Source organism: Myiozetetes cayanensis, unplaced genomic scaffold, assembly GCF_022539395.1.
Source record: "Myiozetetes cayanensis isolate MyiCay16 unplaced genomic scaffold, myiCay2020 scf27, whole genome shotgun sequence".
In the NCBI taxonomy this organism is placed as follows: Eukaryota; Metazoa; Chordata; class Aves; order Passeriformes; family Tyrannidae; genus Myiozetetes; species Myiozetetes cayanensis.
The window spans coordinates 2,613,604-2,627,779 of NW_026087488.1; the positions used below are offsets into that span (position 1 = coordinate 2,613,604).

The following is a 14,176-nucleotide window of genomic DNA, read 5'->3' on the forward strand; positions in this document are numbered from 1 at the left end:
AGGGAGGTAAAGGCTGAGGGAGGTAAAAGCTGAGGGAGGTAAAAGCTGAGGGAGGTAAAGGCTGAGGGAGGTAAAGGCTGAGGGAGGTAAAGGCTGAGGGAGGTAAAGGCTGAGGGAGGTAAAGGCTGAGGGAGGTAAAGGCTGAGGGAGGTAAAGGCTGAGGGAGGTAAAAACTGAGGGAGGTAAAGGCTGAGGGAGGTAAAAGCTGAGGGAGGTAAAGGCTGAGGGAGGTAAAAGCTGAGGGAGGTAAAAGCTGAGGGAGGTAAAGGCTGAGGGAGGTAAAGGCTGAGGGAGGTAAAGGCTGAGGGAGATAAAGACTGAGGGAGGTAAAGGCTGAGGGCTGGGATGAGGGACAGGAGGGCTGAGGGCAGGAAGGGCTGAAGGGGAGAAAGGCCGAGGGGCGCCGCCCCCCCTCAATAAACCCACACCACAATCAAGGCTTCATGAATAATTTATTCCATTTGAAATTATTTTTGTTTGTTTGTTTTTTAAAAAGTATAAACTTTTTTTTTTTTTTTTTTTTTTTTTTTTACGTTTCATTTCCTCGATCACAATTTTGTACAACTCAGTGTTTATGGCATTCGGCAGCAATAGTGTTTCTTCCTTTAAATCGCTTTTTATTTCTGTGTTTGTCACGATGAGCACGGCGGCAGCGGCTTGGCCCAGGGCACGTGGCTGTGCGAGGCTCCCGGCATGTCCAGTGTGCCAGGGCAGCTCCTGGCATATCCAGTTGTGCCAGAGGCGTTGGAGCAGCTCCTGGACCTGTCCAGCCGTGTTGGAGCAGCTCCTGGACCTGTCCAGCCATGTTAGAGCAGCTCCTGGACCCGTCCAGCTGTATTGGAGCAGCTCCTGGACCCATCCAGTTGTGTTGGAGCAGCTCCTGGGCCTGTCCAGTCATGCCAGAGGGGTATCAGGGCAGCTCCTCGGTGTGTCCAGCCGTGCCAGAGCGGTGTTGGAAAGGCTCCCCAGTGCATCCAGCCGTGCCAGAGCGGTGTTGGAAAGGCTCCCCAGTGCATCCAGCCATGCCAGAGCGGCTCCCTGGCACGTCCAGCCGTGCCATGGGGTGTTGGAGCAGCTCCCCGGTGTGTCCAGCCGTGCCGGAGGGGCGACGTGTCCAGTCACGAGGCCACAGGCTGCGTCCTCCCGACCCGGCGCTCGGCGAGGTCCTCGCATCCAGTTGACTCGGAAAAACCTAAAGCTCGATGAGTAACGTCCTGAAAAAGTGACCCTGAGGATTGTGGTAGGTCCAAAATCCAGTTTTACTGTAAATTAAGCTTTACTCCACTGAAAATGAAAAGTACACCCACAAATAATAATAAAAAACCCTTTAAGTATGAAGCATAGTCCTGGGTCCTTTACTTAAAAAACAAAACAAAACAAAACAACAAACAAACCAACAAAAACCATAATAAAACAAAACCACCTTCCCAGCTGGAGGTTGCGAGACAGTAACGTTGTACAATGTCACCTTAATGAATGAATTCTCCAAAGAAACCCAGCTCAGAACGAGGGTTTATGCAGCATTACTACCCAAAGAGGCTGATATGCGGTGCCATACTGTTGTGCAGCAAATTATATCGTGGAATAGCTTTTTTTAAAGGTTTTCCTCTTATTTTTGAAAGCTTTAAAATAATGCAATATTTTGATATTACAGTATTAACAAATAGTGCTTGATTAAAGACATTGGCAAGTCTTCATAGCAACACACGAAGTTAAAATGACCATCAGAGGTAAATATAGAAATACAATAACTGACAGCTAGGTAAGAACGTAGCTGAGGATTTAATTATAAATCCACTCATGTTTTTCAGAGAATGTTAGAAAGATCTAAATGTTACAGCTACTTGAACAGGGTTGTTACAAGTACAGCTGGTGGCCTTGCTGGTCGAGCAACAGGGTGTTCAGAAACCTGATTCAAAAAGTAGTGAGTCAAAGGTGACTAAAAGGCTTAAATACAGTCATATCTGGGTAAAAATACATATTTTTAATTGGAATGGAAGGACCTCAGCTTCTTTCACTGGAGGAGATAAACCTCCACAGCTACTTAAAGCACCGCCAGGAACATTTTCTTGCAAGACCATTTCGAAAAGCTGTAGCTGAAATTTTCAACTGTTTAAGCTTGTACTTGCTAAACAACCCGAGTTACTGGATTGTGACAATTTTATTTACACACCAGCTATTATGTGCACTTAAAATAGTTAAGTGAAAGTAGCTAACAACAAAATATGCCCAGTATAGTAGTTGGCTCCACGGTGCTGGCAGGTTCGATATGTACAGTGCCGGCAGGGACTATCACTCCAGAAATGGCCCTTCTGATCTCTTATAGTGGTTATAATATTATCATTTACTTTAATTGCATTCGAGGTGGGGAGTGGGAAAGTGGCAGCTTTCACAGTTAGGAGAGTTTCACAGGGAAGGCTGGTCCAGGTAACAGAGTACAGTTACACCAACGTTCAGGAAGCTGAATCACTTACCTTTGGGAATACAAGTCAGCTTTAACACAAACAAAGCCACACCAGAACCCAGCCCTTGGAACTTGGTTAACCGAGCCAGGGTTAAAAATGACCACTTAGCAACAAAGCTCAAAAGAAGAAAAGAAAAAAAAAAAAAAAGGACACACACTTGGAAAATTCCAGTTTTAGGAGCACTTTTCCACTTCCAAAAATCTCAGCCAAATGAGAAAAGACCTTCTGTAAGACAATAATGTGCCGTTTAATCTGCGGTGCGTTACCGAGATAAAGTCATGGACAGACCCAGTTTGGAACTCTTGTTTATCAAAATAGGCTAAACTTGTGATTGCACTCGTGTTGTTCTGAAGAAACGACTGAAAATTCTCATCAGCAATTGTACAACTTCTTTATACAAAACCCAGAAAGCCGCTGGCATTGTATGTACACGATTCAGGGAGACCGTTCCGACGGAAAACGCAGCCCAGGCAGGGGTTTGGCATTTACGGAACGAGAGTTTTCGTGAGCACAGGAAGTTTGGTAAAACGCAAGCAAATTCTTCCTTGTAGAGGATTAACAGCAGGTGCACAAATGGATCTTAAAACTTGGCTCCTTTACAGGTTTAAACCAGAGACAGACAGTATTAAGACCCAGGACACGGGTTATCGTGACAGGCTCCCGGGAGCGCTGCAGGAGTTCAGTTTTTCATCTGGCAGTCAGATAAGGAACCCAGAAAAAGCATCTGCAGCTGCTCTTCAGCACCCGTAGGGGCTATTTTAGAGCAGCATCAGACATTTGGCATGTGCTAGGAAAAAGGAAGGAAACTACTGAGAAAAAATGGTGGCTGTAGCTGGAGGGAGACGTTTAGGAAAGCCTTGTGGTTTGTCAGTCCCTTCCTTGGAGAGGGCAAAGCCTCCTTGGCACGTGCCCCAGCCAGAGCCTGAAAACGTGGGGAAGGCCAGACACTGATACCTGGGACCTTCCCCACAGTGCCAAAAGTACATGGAAAAGGAAAATGGTCAGGGTTTCGTGCTGTTTTTTTACTAGTGGAATAAAATCTGAATACCAGAATTCACTGAGAATCTATATACACCACATTTTAGTTCAACACACACCAATCTTAAAGTCAAGATTGACTATTTTTGCATTTGTGGAATGGCTAGAGCTGGGCTAAATCTCAGCCTCCCAGGAGACTTTGGATGAGGGCAGAGTTTCCCGAGGGTTCCGCCCCGGATTCGCAGTTTATCCCAAATGTGGAAGCAACCAGTGCAGTGAGCACAGTGCCAGGAACACCCAGGGAACAGGGATGCACAACGGATATTCCTGCAGTGTTAAAACCTGTGTGCTGGAAGTGGATCTGAGAATCTAGCCACAGCCCTGAACCATAACACAAACTTCAGATGAAGAGTTTATTCGTTTTATTCTCACTACAAGTTAAACCACCTACAATATCACTTATATATTGCCATTGTTACTCTGGAAAGGTGTGATATAAAATGCTGTAAGACCCGGTACCTTTTCAATTTATATAAACACAGTGAACTTCATTACTGTACATGTACTCTGCAACTACAGCTTAGCTGTAAATCCCCCACACACAATGGTATGGACATTAACCCCTCTATCCCCATTAAACTGTACATCAAGACAATACAAATTTACTGTCCCCACCCACCCCTTACAAAAAAATAATACTCTAAAAGCAACCTACTGCAACTTTTAATTAAGACGATTACATATATTTTAGACCAATTGCTTTAAAGCAAGAAGGCAGTATAAACCTTCTAGGAAAATTTTTATAAAAGAGGTTAAGAAATATAAGACAATTTATACATTTAAAAACTTACAATAAATAAGAGATGCAGGCATTTTTGAATACTAAGTACTATAATCCAATAAAAGAACATCTTGATGTTCTGAAGCCATAGGTTGAAACTTAATTGTTCCTCACGTTTCTTCTCATCTCCATGCTTTTCAAATTGGTTAACCATGACTGGGTACTATGGCTCATTACTCTTCACAAATACTGTGGCCGGGGAAAAATGGTTAATTTTGCTACTAAAAATGTTATAATACACTTTCTGCTCATCATCCTGAAGCGTCCCCCATAGTCAGTGACTCACAGACTGCAGGGCGGTGGCTGCCCCTCTCACAAGTCAAAACAATATTTGCTGGAAGTAACAAGATTCATACCCCATCACAAACACCTTGCACCGAGAAGAATTATAACTTAGTCCTGCAGTGAAATATCCCTTTTCCTCATTTTTGTCTTGCAAAATTCAGATGAAGATCACAGCATATTCATGATAAAGTTATACAACTGATTCAGCACCACAAAATGAATTGGGAGACATGACCGTCTGTCCTGGGTTGCAGGATCACAGGTTAGCCAGGAGAGTGCATTGTACTGTTCCAGAACAAACCTGAAAGACAAACAATCTGCTGTCAGCCCAACAGAGTCTCTCCTCAGGATTTCCCAGCCCTAATTTACTATAATCCAGCTTCTTTGGCACTAAAAACATCACACAGGATTGCCAACATCCTGAAATAACATGTCTTCCCAATTATTACCAGCAGCTCAAAGCTAACCTTGCTTTCAGTGGAAAGCTGCCATTGTAATTGTCTCTGCTTAATTCACGTCAAGAGGTTCGTATATTAAAAAAATACAAAGGAGAAAAACCTGCTGTTTTCTCAACAAGTGTCCCATTTTGTTTACGTGAGGCTGGGCTCCTTCCTTCAGCATTTCAGATGTCCCACAAGATTCTGGCTCAACTATTCCTGTCTTCTGTGTTAGACATCAAACTATTTGAGCAATTCATTGTCTTTCAGACATTTTCAGCTGTACCCAACACTGACTGGTTCAAGAAGGGCTTTAATTCCACTGTTCTGTGACACCTCATCACTTGAAGCACAGCGATTTCTCTGTCTCTGGGATGCACTCAAGATATCAGCAGCACAAACAAACTACCAACAGGGCAGAGAGCCCTGGAGCTTCCCTGAGCAGCACTCAGATGGAAGGCACCCTGTTTCTGCAGGTGATCCACTGTACATACCTGAGCACATCAGAAGTTTGATTAGAATCAAGTGGATGGGAGTGTTTACTGTGGAGTAGCTCGTCTGATTGCACTGAAGGCACGTGGAGGTGCAAAGAGGCCTGAGAGGGAAGGAGGAAACCAGAAGTTACTGCCTCGTTCAACTACACTGTATTTTCCTCCCCCCACACTGTTGGCCTGTACCTTGCAGTCACCTTCTCTCTGACACACAAGCCAAACCAAATCTTATCCTTAAGCCATCAACAAGGAATTAGCAGTATAGAAAGGGTTCCTTGATATTCTCTCACACAGATCTCTCCTAAAACCATAGTGCAACATATTTTAAGTTTGATTTTTTTAATCCCTTTGCTGCATTAAGTGAGTAGTTAAAAAGCAACTCAAGTGGCCCAAGATGTGTGGTAATACAGACTTGGAAATTCAGTTGCTTTCCACGGGGCTGGTCTATTTATACGTCATATATACAACTGCTTAGTGTAAATAATAAATCCCCTCTTCAAAATAACATCCTACACCAAAGCCACAGCTGAGCTTAGGCCAAGAGAACTGCTAATCCAGACACAAACCAGGCTGCAGAAGATGTATCTGTATCATTAGAAAACAAAGCAGAGTATTAGAGATGCTGATTTGTGTCAGATGTGAACAATGGTAATGCAGAAAGTTTCTCTGTATACCCATGTATGGCCTCCAGTGTGCCAAGGATGTCCTGATTGTGCCATAAAAAGATGAGGGGTTCAGACAATCCCCACACACAATACAATGGCTATAACTTGGCAACAGCCAGTGTGGAAAAACCAGCTTTTATGCTTTGTGCAATACAGAAAGAGATTCATTTATTACTTTTTTTACCCAGTGCAAATGAGATAATGACATTGCACTCGTGCACCTCCCTCTGTACCAGCACTTCCCACGGGAGCCCAGCCTTAACCAGAGCTCTGTCCACCAACTCAACCTGTCCTTACAAAACCCTGCAGGAAACCACGAGCAAACCAGACCCTCCACAACATTTGCCACCTCCACCACTCATTTTTCTTCCCTCAAAAAAAACAAAAAAAAAAAGTGAAGATAAAAAGCCAAATCTCAAGAATTTCACATCCAACCCCTCCTGAAGCAAAAGCAGAGCTATCCCAAGAGCCAAGCAGTGGCTCTGTTGGGAACACCGGTGTTCCCAGCTCTGATCCCTGCAGGACAGCGGCTGAACGGTACCTTAAGGAACAAGGGACACTGATTTTGTGCTTGAGGACACGCTGACCAAAACCAGTCAGGCAATGGACCTGCTTTGGCAGTTGACACAAAATAGCCGAGGGCCAGTGGCTGCTGCAGAATGTTGGTGACTTCATCATGGGATTCTGTGGACAGCAATCGGTCTGTGCCTTGACCCTGCAACACAATGGCGAAGGGACCCTGTCAGGAGAGCACAACTTGGCAGAAATTACCGGTAGCTTTTGGAACACAAAGCATCTTGGAATAGCCATACATGACAATCCAAGGGATTCACAGCTTTTCATTCCACAAAAGGAAGTGAGCAGATGGAGAAGAAGCAGACAAAACACACATGCAGCTGCAGTTACTGCAATAGTTACCTTGCCCATATCACCTCCGTGGGGGTAGTGGGACCCTGGAGAATGCACAGGGGATCCACCAGGGGATGCAGGAAGAATATTTATAATATCGGGATCAAGATCATCTCCAGTGTCTAACAAGTCAAAGATTCCCATTCCATCTGCTCCATCTTGAAAAAGAACAAGAGCAGTGAGTTGCTACAGTGTCCCTACACACAGGAAACAACAATGCACTCTGAAATCAGTGACCTTCCATAGCAATGGAAACGGTTCATCAGAGAAAACCCAACGCACGAACCATTGTTTGTGTTGAAGGCCAGGTCCAGGTTCTCAGTGGTGTAAGTTGAGGATGCCACTTGCACAGAGGCAGACGTGGGGAACACCAGGATGTGGGTGCAGGACGTGTCCTGGGGGGTGTTCAGCTGGGACGTCTGCATGTTCAGGGTGGTGCTGCGCCCGAACACCGAGCCCGTCGACACCGAATCTGTGGGGACAGACCAAGTGTTGCCTCAGTTCTTCAAACCCTGCACCAGCAGCTCCTGTGCCAGAGAGAGAGAGAGCGCTCCCCGGTACCTGGCATGATAATGAAGGATCCCTGGGGTTCCATGGCCACCAAGCAAGCACTGAGGATGCTGGGAGAGTCTGCAGCGGAGATCCCGCACATCCTGCACATGTCTTTGAGCCTCTTGCTCAGGGACTGCAGGTTCCGGCGGCTCAGCAAACAGCTCCAGTCTGAGGGGACAAGGACACAGGTTTGTCTAGAACAGCTCTTGCTGCGGAACACAGACTTGTATTTTACAAACTGTACATCTGTTAATAGAGAACATACAAAGGAGCTCCAAAACTATCTCAGTTTTCTTCCAGGAACAGGGACAGACACTTGATGTTATTGAAAAATTCAAGCTTCAAATTAAGTTTCAGACTCTAAAAAAGGCTAATATTACCTTTTAATTCCCCGTGTCCTATTCTTCCTAAGCGGCCTATTACGACTCTCCATGGCAAAGAGCTCATCTGCACAAGTCCCAGGCACCATTCCCAGAGTTTCTGAAGGCCAAGCCTGCGGGCAGAACCCTTTTTCCTGCGAGCTCTACAATTGAGAAAGGGAAAACAAAGCTCAAACCCACCTGCAACAAGTCTTTATCGCCACATTTGGAACTCAGGAACTGGCCAGTTTGGTTCTCACCTGTTGGGGACGTCGATGTTGATGATGCAGGTTTCTAACTGCTCCCCATAGAGGTCTGTGCAGGATGCAAGGAGCCATCTCTGATCGTGGGACAAACAGTAGCCCACAAAAAGCACGTTGTACTTCTGGCCAGCTTCTCCAAAGGTTTCTCCCAGTTCTGTCTGCTTGTCCTTTACTGGGGCCAGTATGAAGGGAGGGGTGTAGAGCCGGATACACTCAGGTCTCTGCAGGGGTGACAGAACAGACAGGGAAGTTTTGGGCAGCAATTCCTGCTAACAGCTCTACTCAGTTACATGTTTAACCAACAGGGACCTCTCTGCCACATCCATCTGCACACAAACCCTCAACAACACTCACATCAGGGCTCTTGAGGGCAGTTTCCATGGCTAAACCCGGGCCAAAGCCAGTCAAGGTTTTCACGTTGGTGGAAGTTGGGAGAGGCCTCCGACACTGAGTGAAAGCTGAGAATGCCAAAGATTTTAAATGCTGGGTGTAAATCTGCCGGTCTTCGTGTTTCACGGGCTGGAGCAGGTACTGACACGGGACAATCTGCAACAGATTGGAGGAGAGCAAAATAAAACACCATGGCATCATTAAATGGCTTTTGAACAGAGTTTGGGTAAGCTGCTCTTTGAATTTTACTCGGGAATCAGATGTCTCTGGTTCTCAACTCGTGCTGGCTCACCTGCACAGAAATGATGTTCTTGATGTTGGGAGGAAGAACCTGAACCATCTCGAGGAAGCAGCGCAGAAGTCCAAGTGTCCACAAACTGGATGAGCTGCTGTTCTCATCCTTTTTTTCATATGTGAAAGGATCAATGATGTAAACTACAATTGCAGGTGGGTAAGTGATAGCATGTGAATCTCCATCTGTGGGGACTCCGACTTTATCACGATCCATAGTGCTGCAAAGGGAAGTTCGAAGCCAGTTACAAAAAGCTGAGTATTATAAAGATTTGGTTTTACCTTAAAACTAAGATCATATTGTCAAATATTAATCAGAAAGGCCTTCAAGTCAATTGTGATGCAAGAAACAGCATTTTTAGTTCATTTCTCTCTGGGAGCTTTTGAGTAACTCTGAATCTCTTGTCTTTCCTTTAGCCTTTTTTATTACAGCAGCTCAACTGTCGCTGAACTGGGGAACGAGAATATCTGCAAGGCCAGTCTGTCAGTAAGAGCTGTACTCACTACTACAACTTTGATTACAGAAAACAGAACTCTAAGTGCCAATTATCTGTTTCTCCCCCACTCCCCAGCCCTTTAAAATACTGGAGTGAGTACTTTGGGGAATTTTCTCTCTTTGGAGAGAGAAGCAAACAAAAAGACAGTTTATTTCTGTACCACAGCAGACACAGATACAATTAGAACTGCAGCTACAAGTGGAGCCAGAAAGTTCAGCTCCACCATCCCTGGATGTCAATCTCCCTAAAAAGCAGCCCGGTGACTAAAAAATAAATGCAGGAATTTCATGAAGGGGACGAGGGTGCATTAACAGGTCGGCCCGAGCTGAGCCGCGGGGCTCTCCGTACAGCTCCGTACCTTTCGGAAACCTCGGGATGTGTCTGTGCCGGAGCTGCAGCAGCGTCCCCAGCCATGGCTGCTGCCTGCAGTGGCTGCTGCTGCTGCCCCCCCGCCTGCCCGTTCTGCCCCGGCGCAGCCTGGGCGGGCAGCGCGGCCGCGGCGCCGCCGCTCAGGGCGCTGAACGGGGGGAAGGAGGAGGGCTTGCTGGGGGCGATGCCACCGGCCAGGCTGCCAGAGGACGACGAGGGGGCAGTGGTGGTCAGCGTGGAATTGGCTGTGGTGACTGCAGAGGACATGGCACTGTTGGATGTCACTGTGATGGTGCTGCTGGTGGCGGCTGCGGGAGCCGACGCCGGAGGGTTGGGATTCCCGGCGCTGGCTGGCACGGGGGGCAGAGCAGAGCCCGGCTGGCTGCAAGGAGGGACCAGGTTGGTTTGGGAGAGTAAAGAGTTGTCCAAGGGCTGAGAAGCAAGGTAAGGACCTAAAAGCAGAAAAAAAGGCATTAAATTTATATTGGAGCTGTTTTAAAGCTTATGTAAATCTACAGATGTACCAAACAGAGAGCAAACCTCGAGCATATGTTTTACCTCCCAAATTCAAACACCTGTATTCAATTTACAAATTCTACCATTTTCACAAGAATCTTTCAGAAATATCCAGAAATCTATTTTTAAAATAATTTTGTTCCCAGCCATGCTGAATTGCTGGAAATCACTGCTTTAGAATCCAAGGCCCCAAAACACGAAGACAACCAAAACCCCTGTCAGCATCAACAGTGGCATTCCCTGTTGGATGAGACCATTTTAGCACACACTGAAATACAGGGGGTTGGATTCTCCCCTTCCGAGCTTAAAACCAGAAAACTGAAAAACCAGACCAATCAGCAGGACAAGAAGCAGTGGTGTCTTCTCCTCTGTTAGAACAGAGTAAGTGGTAACAGCATGAGATAAGAAACACTGAAAACCAAGTCCTACCCAGCTCATATCTGCAAACTTGAGCGTAGAGTTTGAGTTTGGAGAAGGCTTCGTTGTTGGCATTGGCTGTCTGGGAGAACCACTCCGTGACCAGCTTCTCCGAGAGCTTCTTGGAGGCCGTGGGGCCGACCCTCATGATGCCATCGGGCAGCAGCTTGCAGATGGGCCTGTGCTGCCCCAGCCTGCAGGACTGCACACAGGGGAAATGGGACATCAGGAGCTGCTCAGCCTCAACAATTTTAAATACCCCACGGAAGATATATCAGAAAGGCAGAGACCTGCCAGTTTAGTTCCAGTATTCCAAAGGAAATTTTAGCTCTGAAATTACAGCCCCGTGAAATATCGTAATGAGCTTTAATGATTTATTTTCGGTGTGTTCCCGAATGCAAACAGGCAGGTTGAGACACCCTCTACTGTAACCTTTCCCACAATCCAAGCACGTAATTAGTGAATTAAATGGAGGTGAAACAATTAGGGTGGCAATACAGGGGTTGGCCAGCAAGTGGCGTTTGGCGGGTGAGGACTCATCGGCAGCAGCACAGACAGCCCTTATCTTCCCAGTGCCCATTCCCCAAATCCTCCCGAGCAGCTTTCCCAGATAGCATTGTGTGCAGCGCTCTACGGGCTCACACAAGCCTGATAAGCCCTTATGACACGTATTAGGAACAGCCTTTCACAAATCCATTCCCCTGCAAGCGCCACCCTGCCCGTACCTCGTAGATGGCAGTGAGATCCCGGAAGAAGCTCTTGGCTCCGTTGAGCAGAGCCTCGTTCTCCGGGCACACCACGACGTAGGCAACGTCCCTCTGGGATCCATAGGGCTCCAGCATCAGCCTCTCCCAGTAGGGCAGAGCGAACGGAGACAGCACCAGGAAATCGTAATCGTATCCCAGCAAAAACGTCGGGATTGGCAGTGGTTCCGGGGACTCGTCCGTTCCTGGAAAAGCAAGACACGTTTTCCAGTACATTAAGCAGAAGGCTTAAAATGAACACCCTGCTTCTAGGAAACATGGACAGCACTGCCTCTAATTCCCAGCACTCCCAGGAAAGGGCTCTGATAATCAGTGGAATAGTTCTCAGTTTAACAGCTCCAAAGTGGAGGATCCAACCCTCTGCAAAAAAGCATCAGCTCATTATTATGAGACAGCTCTGAGGGCCTCGAGAAGTTGTCCCACAGTGTTTGATAGTTCTGTTAATTCCCAGACAATCAGGAACAGAGCTGGACTGGCCAGGAAGCCTTTCCCACAGAGCCAAAGCAATCAGGGACCAAAGATGGGGGACAAATGTAAATATTTTAAGCAGATAAATAAAGGGCCAGAGGAGGAAACAAACTTAAGAAGGTGCATTTCCATGTACTGTAAATGTGTAATTGCCATGTTCTAAATATAGCTCAGGAAGATCTGCTGGTGAAAGGTCACTCCTGTGCACAGTGGTAAATCAATCCCATATGCTAATGAAGTCATTAAACCTGAGTGCACAAAATTCACCTTTATCTGGAAAGGTGCATCATGTGTTGGCCACTCCAAACATTCATCAGAGACAACACACTGGATAACCTCAGATCTTGGCCACTCCTGAAGCTACTGAGCAATAAACCACACCTTTCTGAGCATTTCAAACCCAGTATTTTTAACTACTCTATTTTTAGGGCAATTAAAATGGGGTAATTCTTTGAAATAAAAGAACTTTGAGTAAAAAAACCCTGGGCAGCTACTCAGCTTTTAACACTGAAAGCACCTTTGCAATCTCAGTGGATGAAGTGTCAGGTGTGTACAAACAGTGCAAGCCAAGTTGTAAATTTTAAATGCACATCTTTAATTCATTGCCTGTTTGAAGGAATATAAATATTTTGTGTTTTTCCAAAGAGCAGAATTCTCCCCTGTCTAATAGCTCTCGTTAGTGCAAAGAAAGGTCAAGTGCTGGTTAGAATTCCAACAGGCTGAGCAGCACCAGCCACTGGGCTCCGGTGGCGGATGGAGCGGTTGGAGCGGACAGAATTCCATGGAATCGTTACCGTAGGAGCCTCTCCCAGCCATCTTGTGGAACTGCTGCCACGTGAGGGGTCCCTGCACCCCCCAGGACCGGACCGTCCTCTTCTTCTGGATGGCGTCCTGCAGGACGGGCTGGAGCGAGAGCAGCATGCGCAGGATGTCCTGGGAACACTGCATGCTCACATCCACCACTGCGGGCAAAAACACCGTCAGGGGCCTCTGCAGGCACAGCACAGCCCCCCAGCCAGCCACACCCCCCAAATTAGGGACACGAGAGACATTTGCAGCAGGTTGCTCTCGTCTGAACTGCACCGCAGGGCCGGAGGATGTAAAGGATGTGAAGTCGAGCACACGCTCATTTACAGCTCTCCCCGTTCCCCTTCCCAGTCACTTCAGAAAAATCCATCTCTATTTTTGGTGTTTTGTTTTCCCCATGGAGTTTTTCCCCACTGAAAGGCTCCCATCTTATGAGTTAAAGTAAAGGAAAACACCCTAAAATAAAACAAATAACCAAACCAACTAATCAACCAACCAACAACAACAATCCCAAACAAGTTGTGGAATCCTTAAATCCCGGCTTTCCCTCCCAACACAGGCGGGTTTGCAGACTGCCACCCAGTGCTCACTGCAGAGAAGGCTCCAGCAGCCTCAGCCCATTTCATCCTGAGCCACCACTGGGCCATTTTGGGTACAGAGTTTAGAACCTGCCACCAAATGTTCTGTGGCTACAATTTCCAAGCCTTCCGTTTCAAAGTATCCTTCCAGCTTTCTATCCCAAACACCGAGGTCACAGCAACACCCAGTCTTCTCCTGGGGGCCTGAAAGCATCCATTTATCTACAGCCTTGGCTTTCCCAGTGAATCCCCTGGGGATCCACATGAACCTGGTTGTGTTCTGAGCTCCTCATCCCCATCACCAGTGTGAACTGCAGCTCCCTGGGATCCACAACTTTATCCTTCACCCCTAACCCTGGGGAGCTGCTGCTGGAAAATACCACCAGAAGCATCTAAGTACACACAACAAAGGGCATTCCTTGAGAAAGGCTCTAGAAGGAAAAGCCCAAGGATCTGTGGCAGATCCAGCACGCAGTGAAGGCCACAGCAATGCTGTTTTTAATCACACATGCCATTAACCCACTGCCCCCTCCCCTTAAAGAGAGGGGGAAGCCAAGTGAATCAGAGCTGGTTAATTCTGCCACTGTGGCCTTGACAATACAGACACCACTTGAACCCCTCCACTTCCTACAGGCATCAGTCCAGAGCCTCTGGAGAGCCAGGAGCTGCTTTGGAGGATAAAGCCAGGGAAGTGCCGTGGACAGTGCCAGTGATCTGATGCTACACTTCATATCATTAGGAATTTACACCTGATCTACACCAAGGCCTCCCTCTGCTTGGTGTGTCAGCACAGAAGGTAAAAGGACTGGTTATTCTGAACAGAAGTTTGCACAA

General features: G+C 46.8%; 1 protein-coding gene across 1 annotated transcript in view; it reads right to left on the bottom strand.

Annotated features, from left to right (window-relative positions):
- Window positions 1-3,466: 3,466 nt before the first annotated feature.
- Window positions 3,467-14,176, bottom strand: part of MED13 (mediator complex subunit 13) — a 48,740-nt gene continuing 38,030 nt past the window's right edge. The window contains 14 exon segments of the mRNA XM_050321581.1: window positions 3,467-4,870; window positions 5,501-5,601; window positions 6,704-6,877; window positions 7,081-7,229; window positions 7,358-7,543; window positions 7,633-7,791; window positions 8,004-8,146; window positions 8,243-8,466; window positions 8,600-8,791; window positions 8,928-9,147; window positions 9,782-10,244; window positions 10,738-10,927; window positions 11,451-11,674; window positions 12,752-12,919. Of these exon segments, the coding sequence (XP_050177538.1) occupies window positions 4,738-4,870; window positions 5,501-5,601; window positions 6,704-6,877; window positions 7,081-7,229; window positions 7,358-7,543; window positions 7,633-7,791; window positions 8,004-8,146; window positions 8,243-8,466; window positions 8,600-8,791; window positions 8,928-9,147; window positions 9,782-10,244; window positions 10,738-10,927; window positions 11,451-11,674; window positions 12,752-12,919 (2,726 nt within the window). The 3' untranslated portion in view covers window positions 3,467-4,737.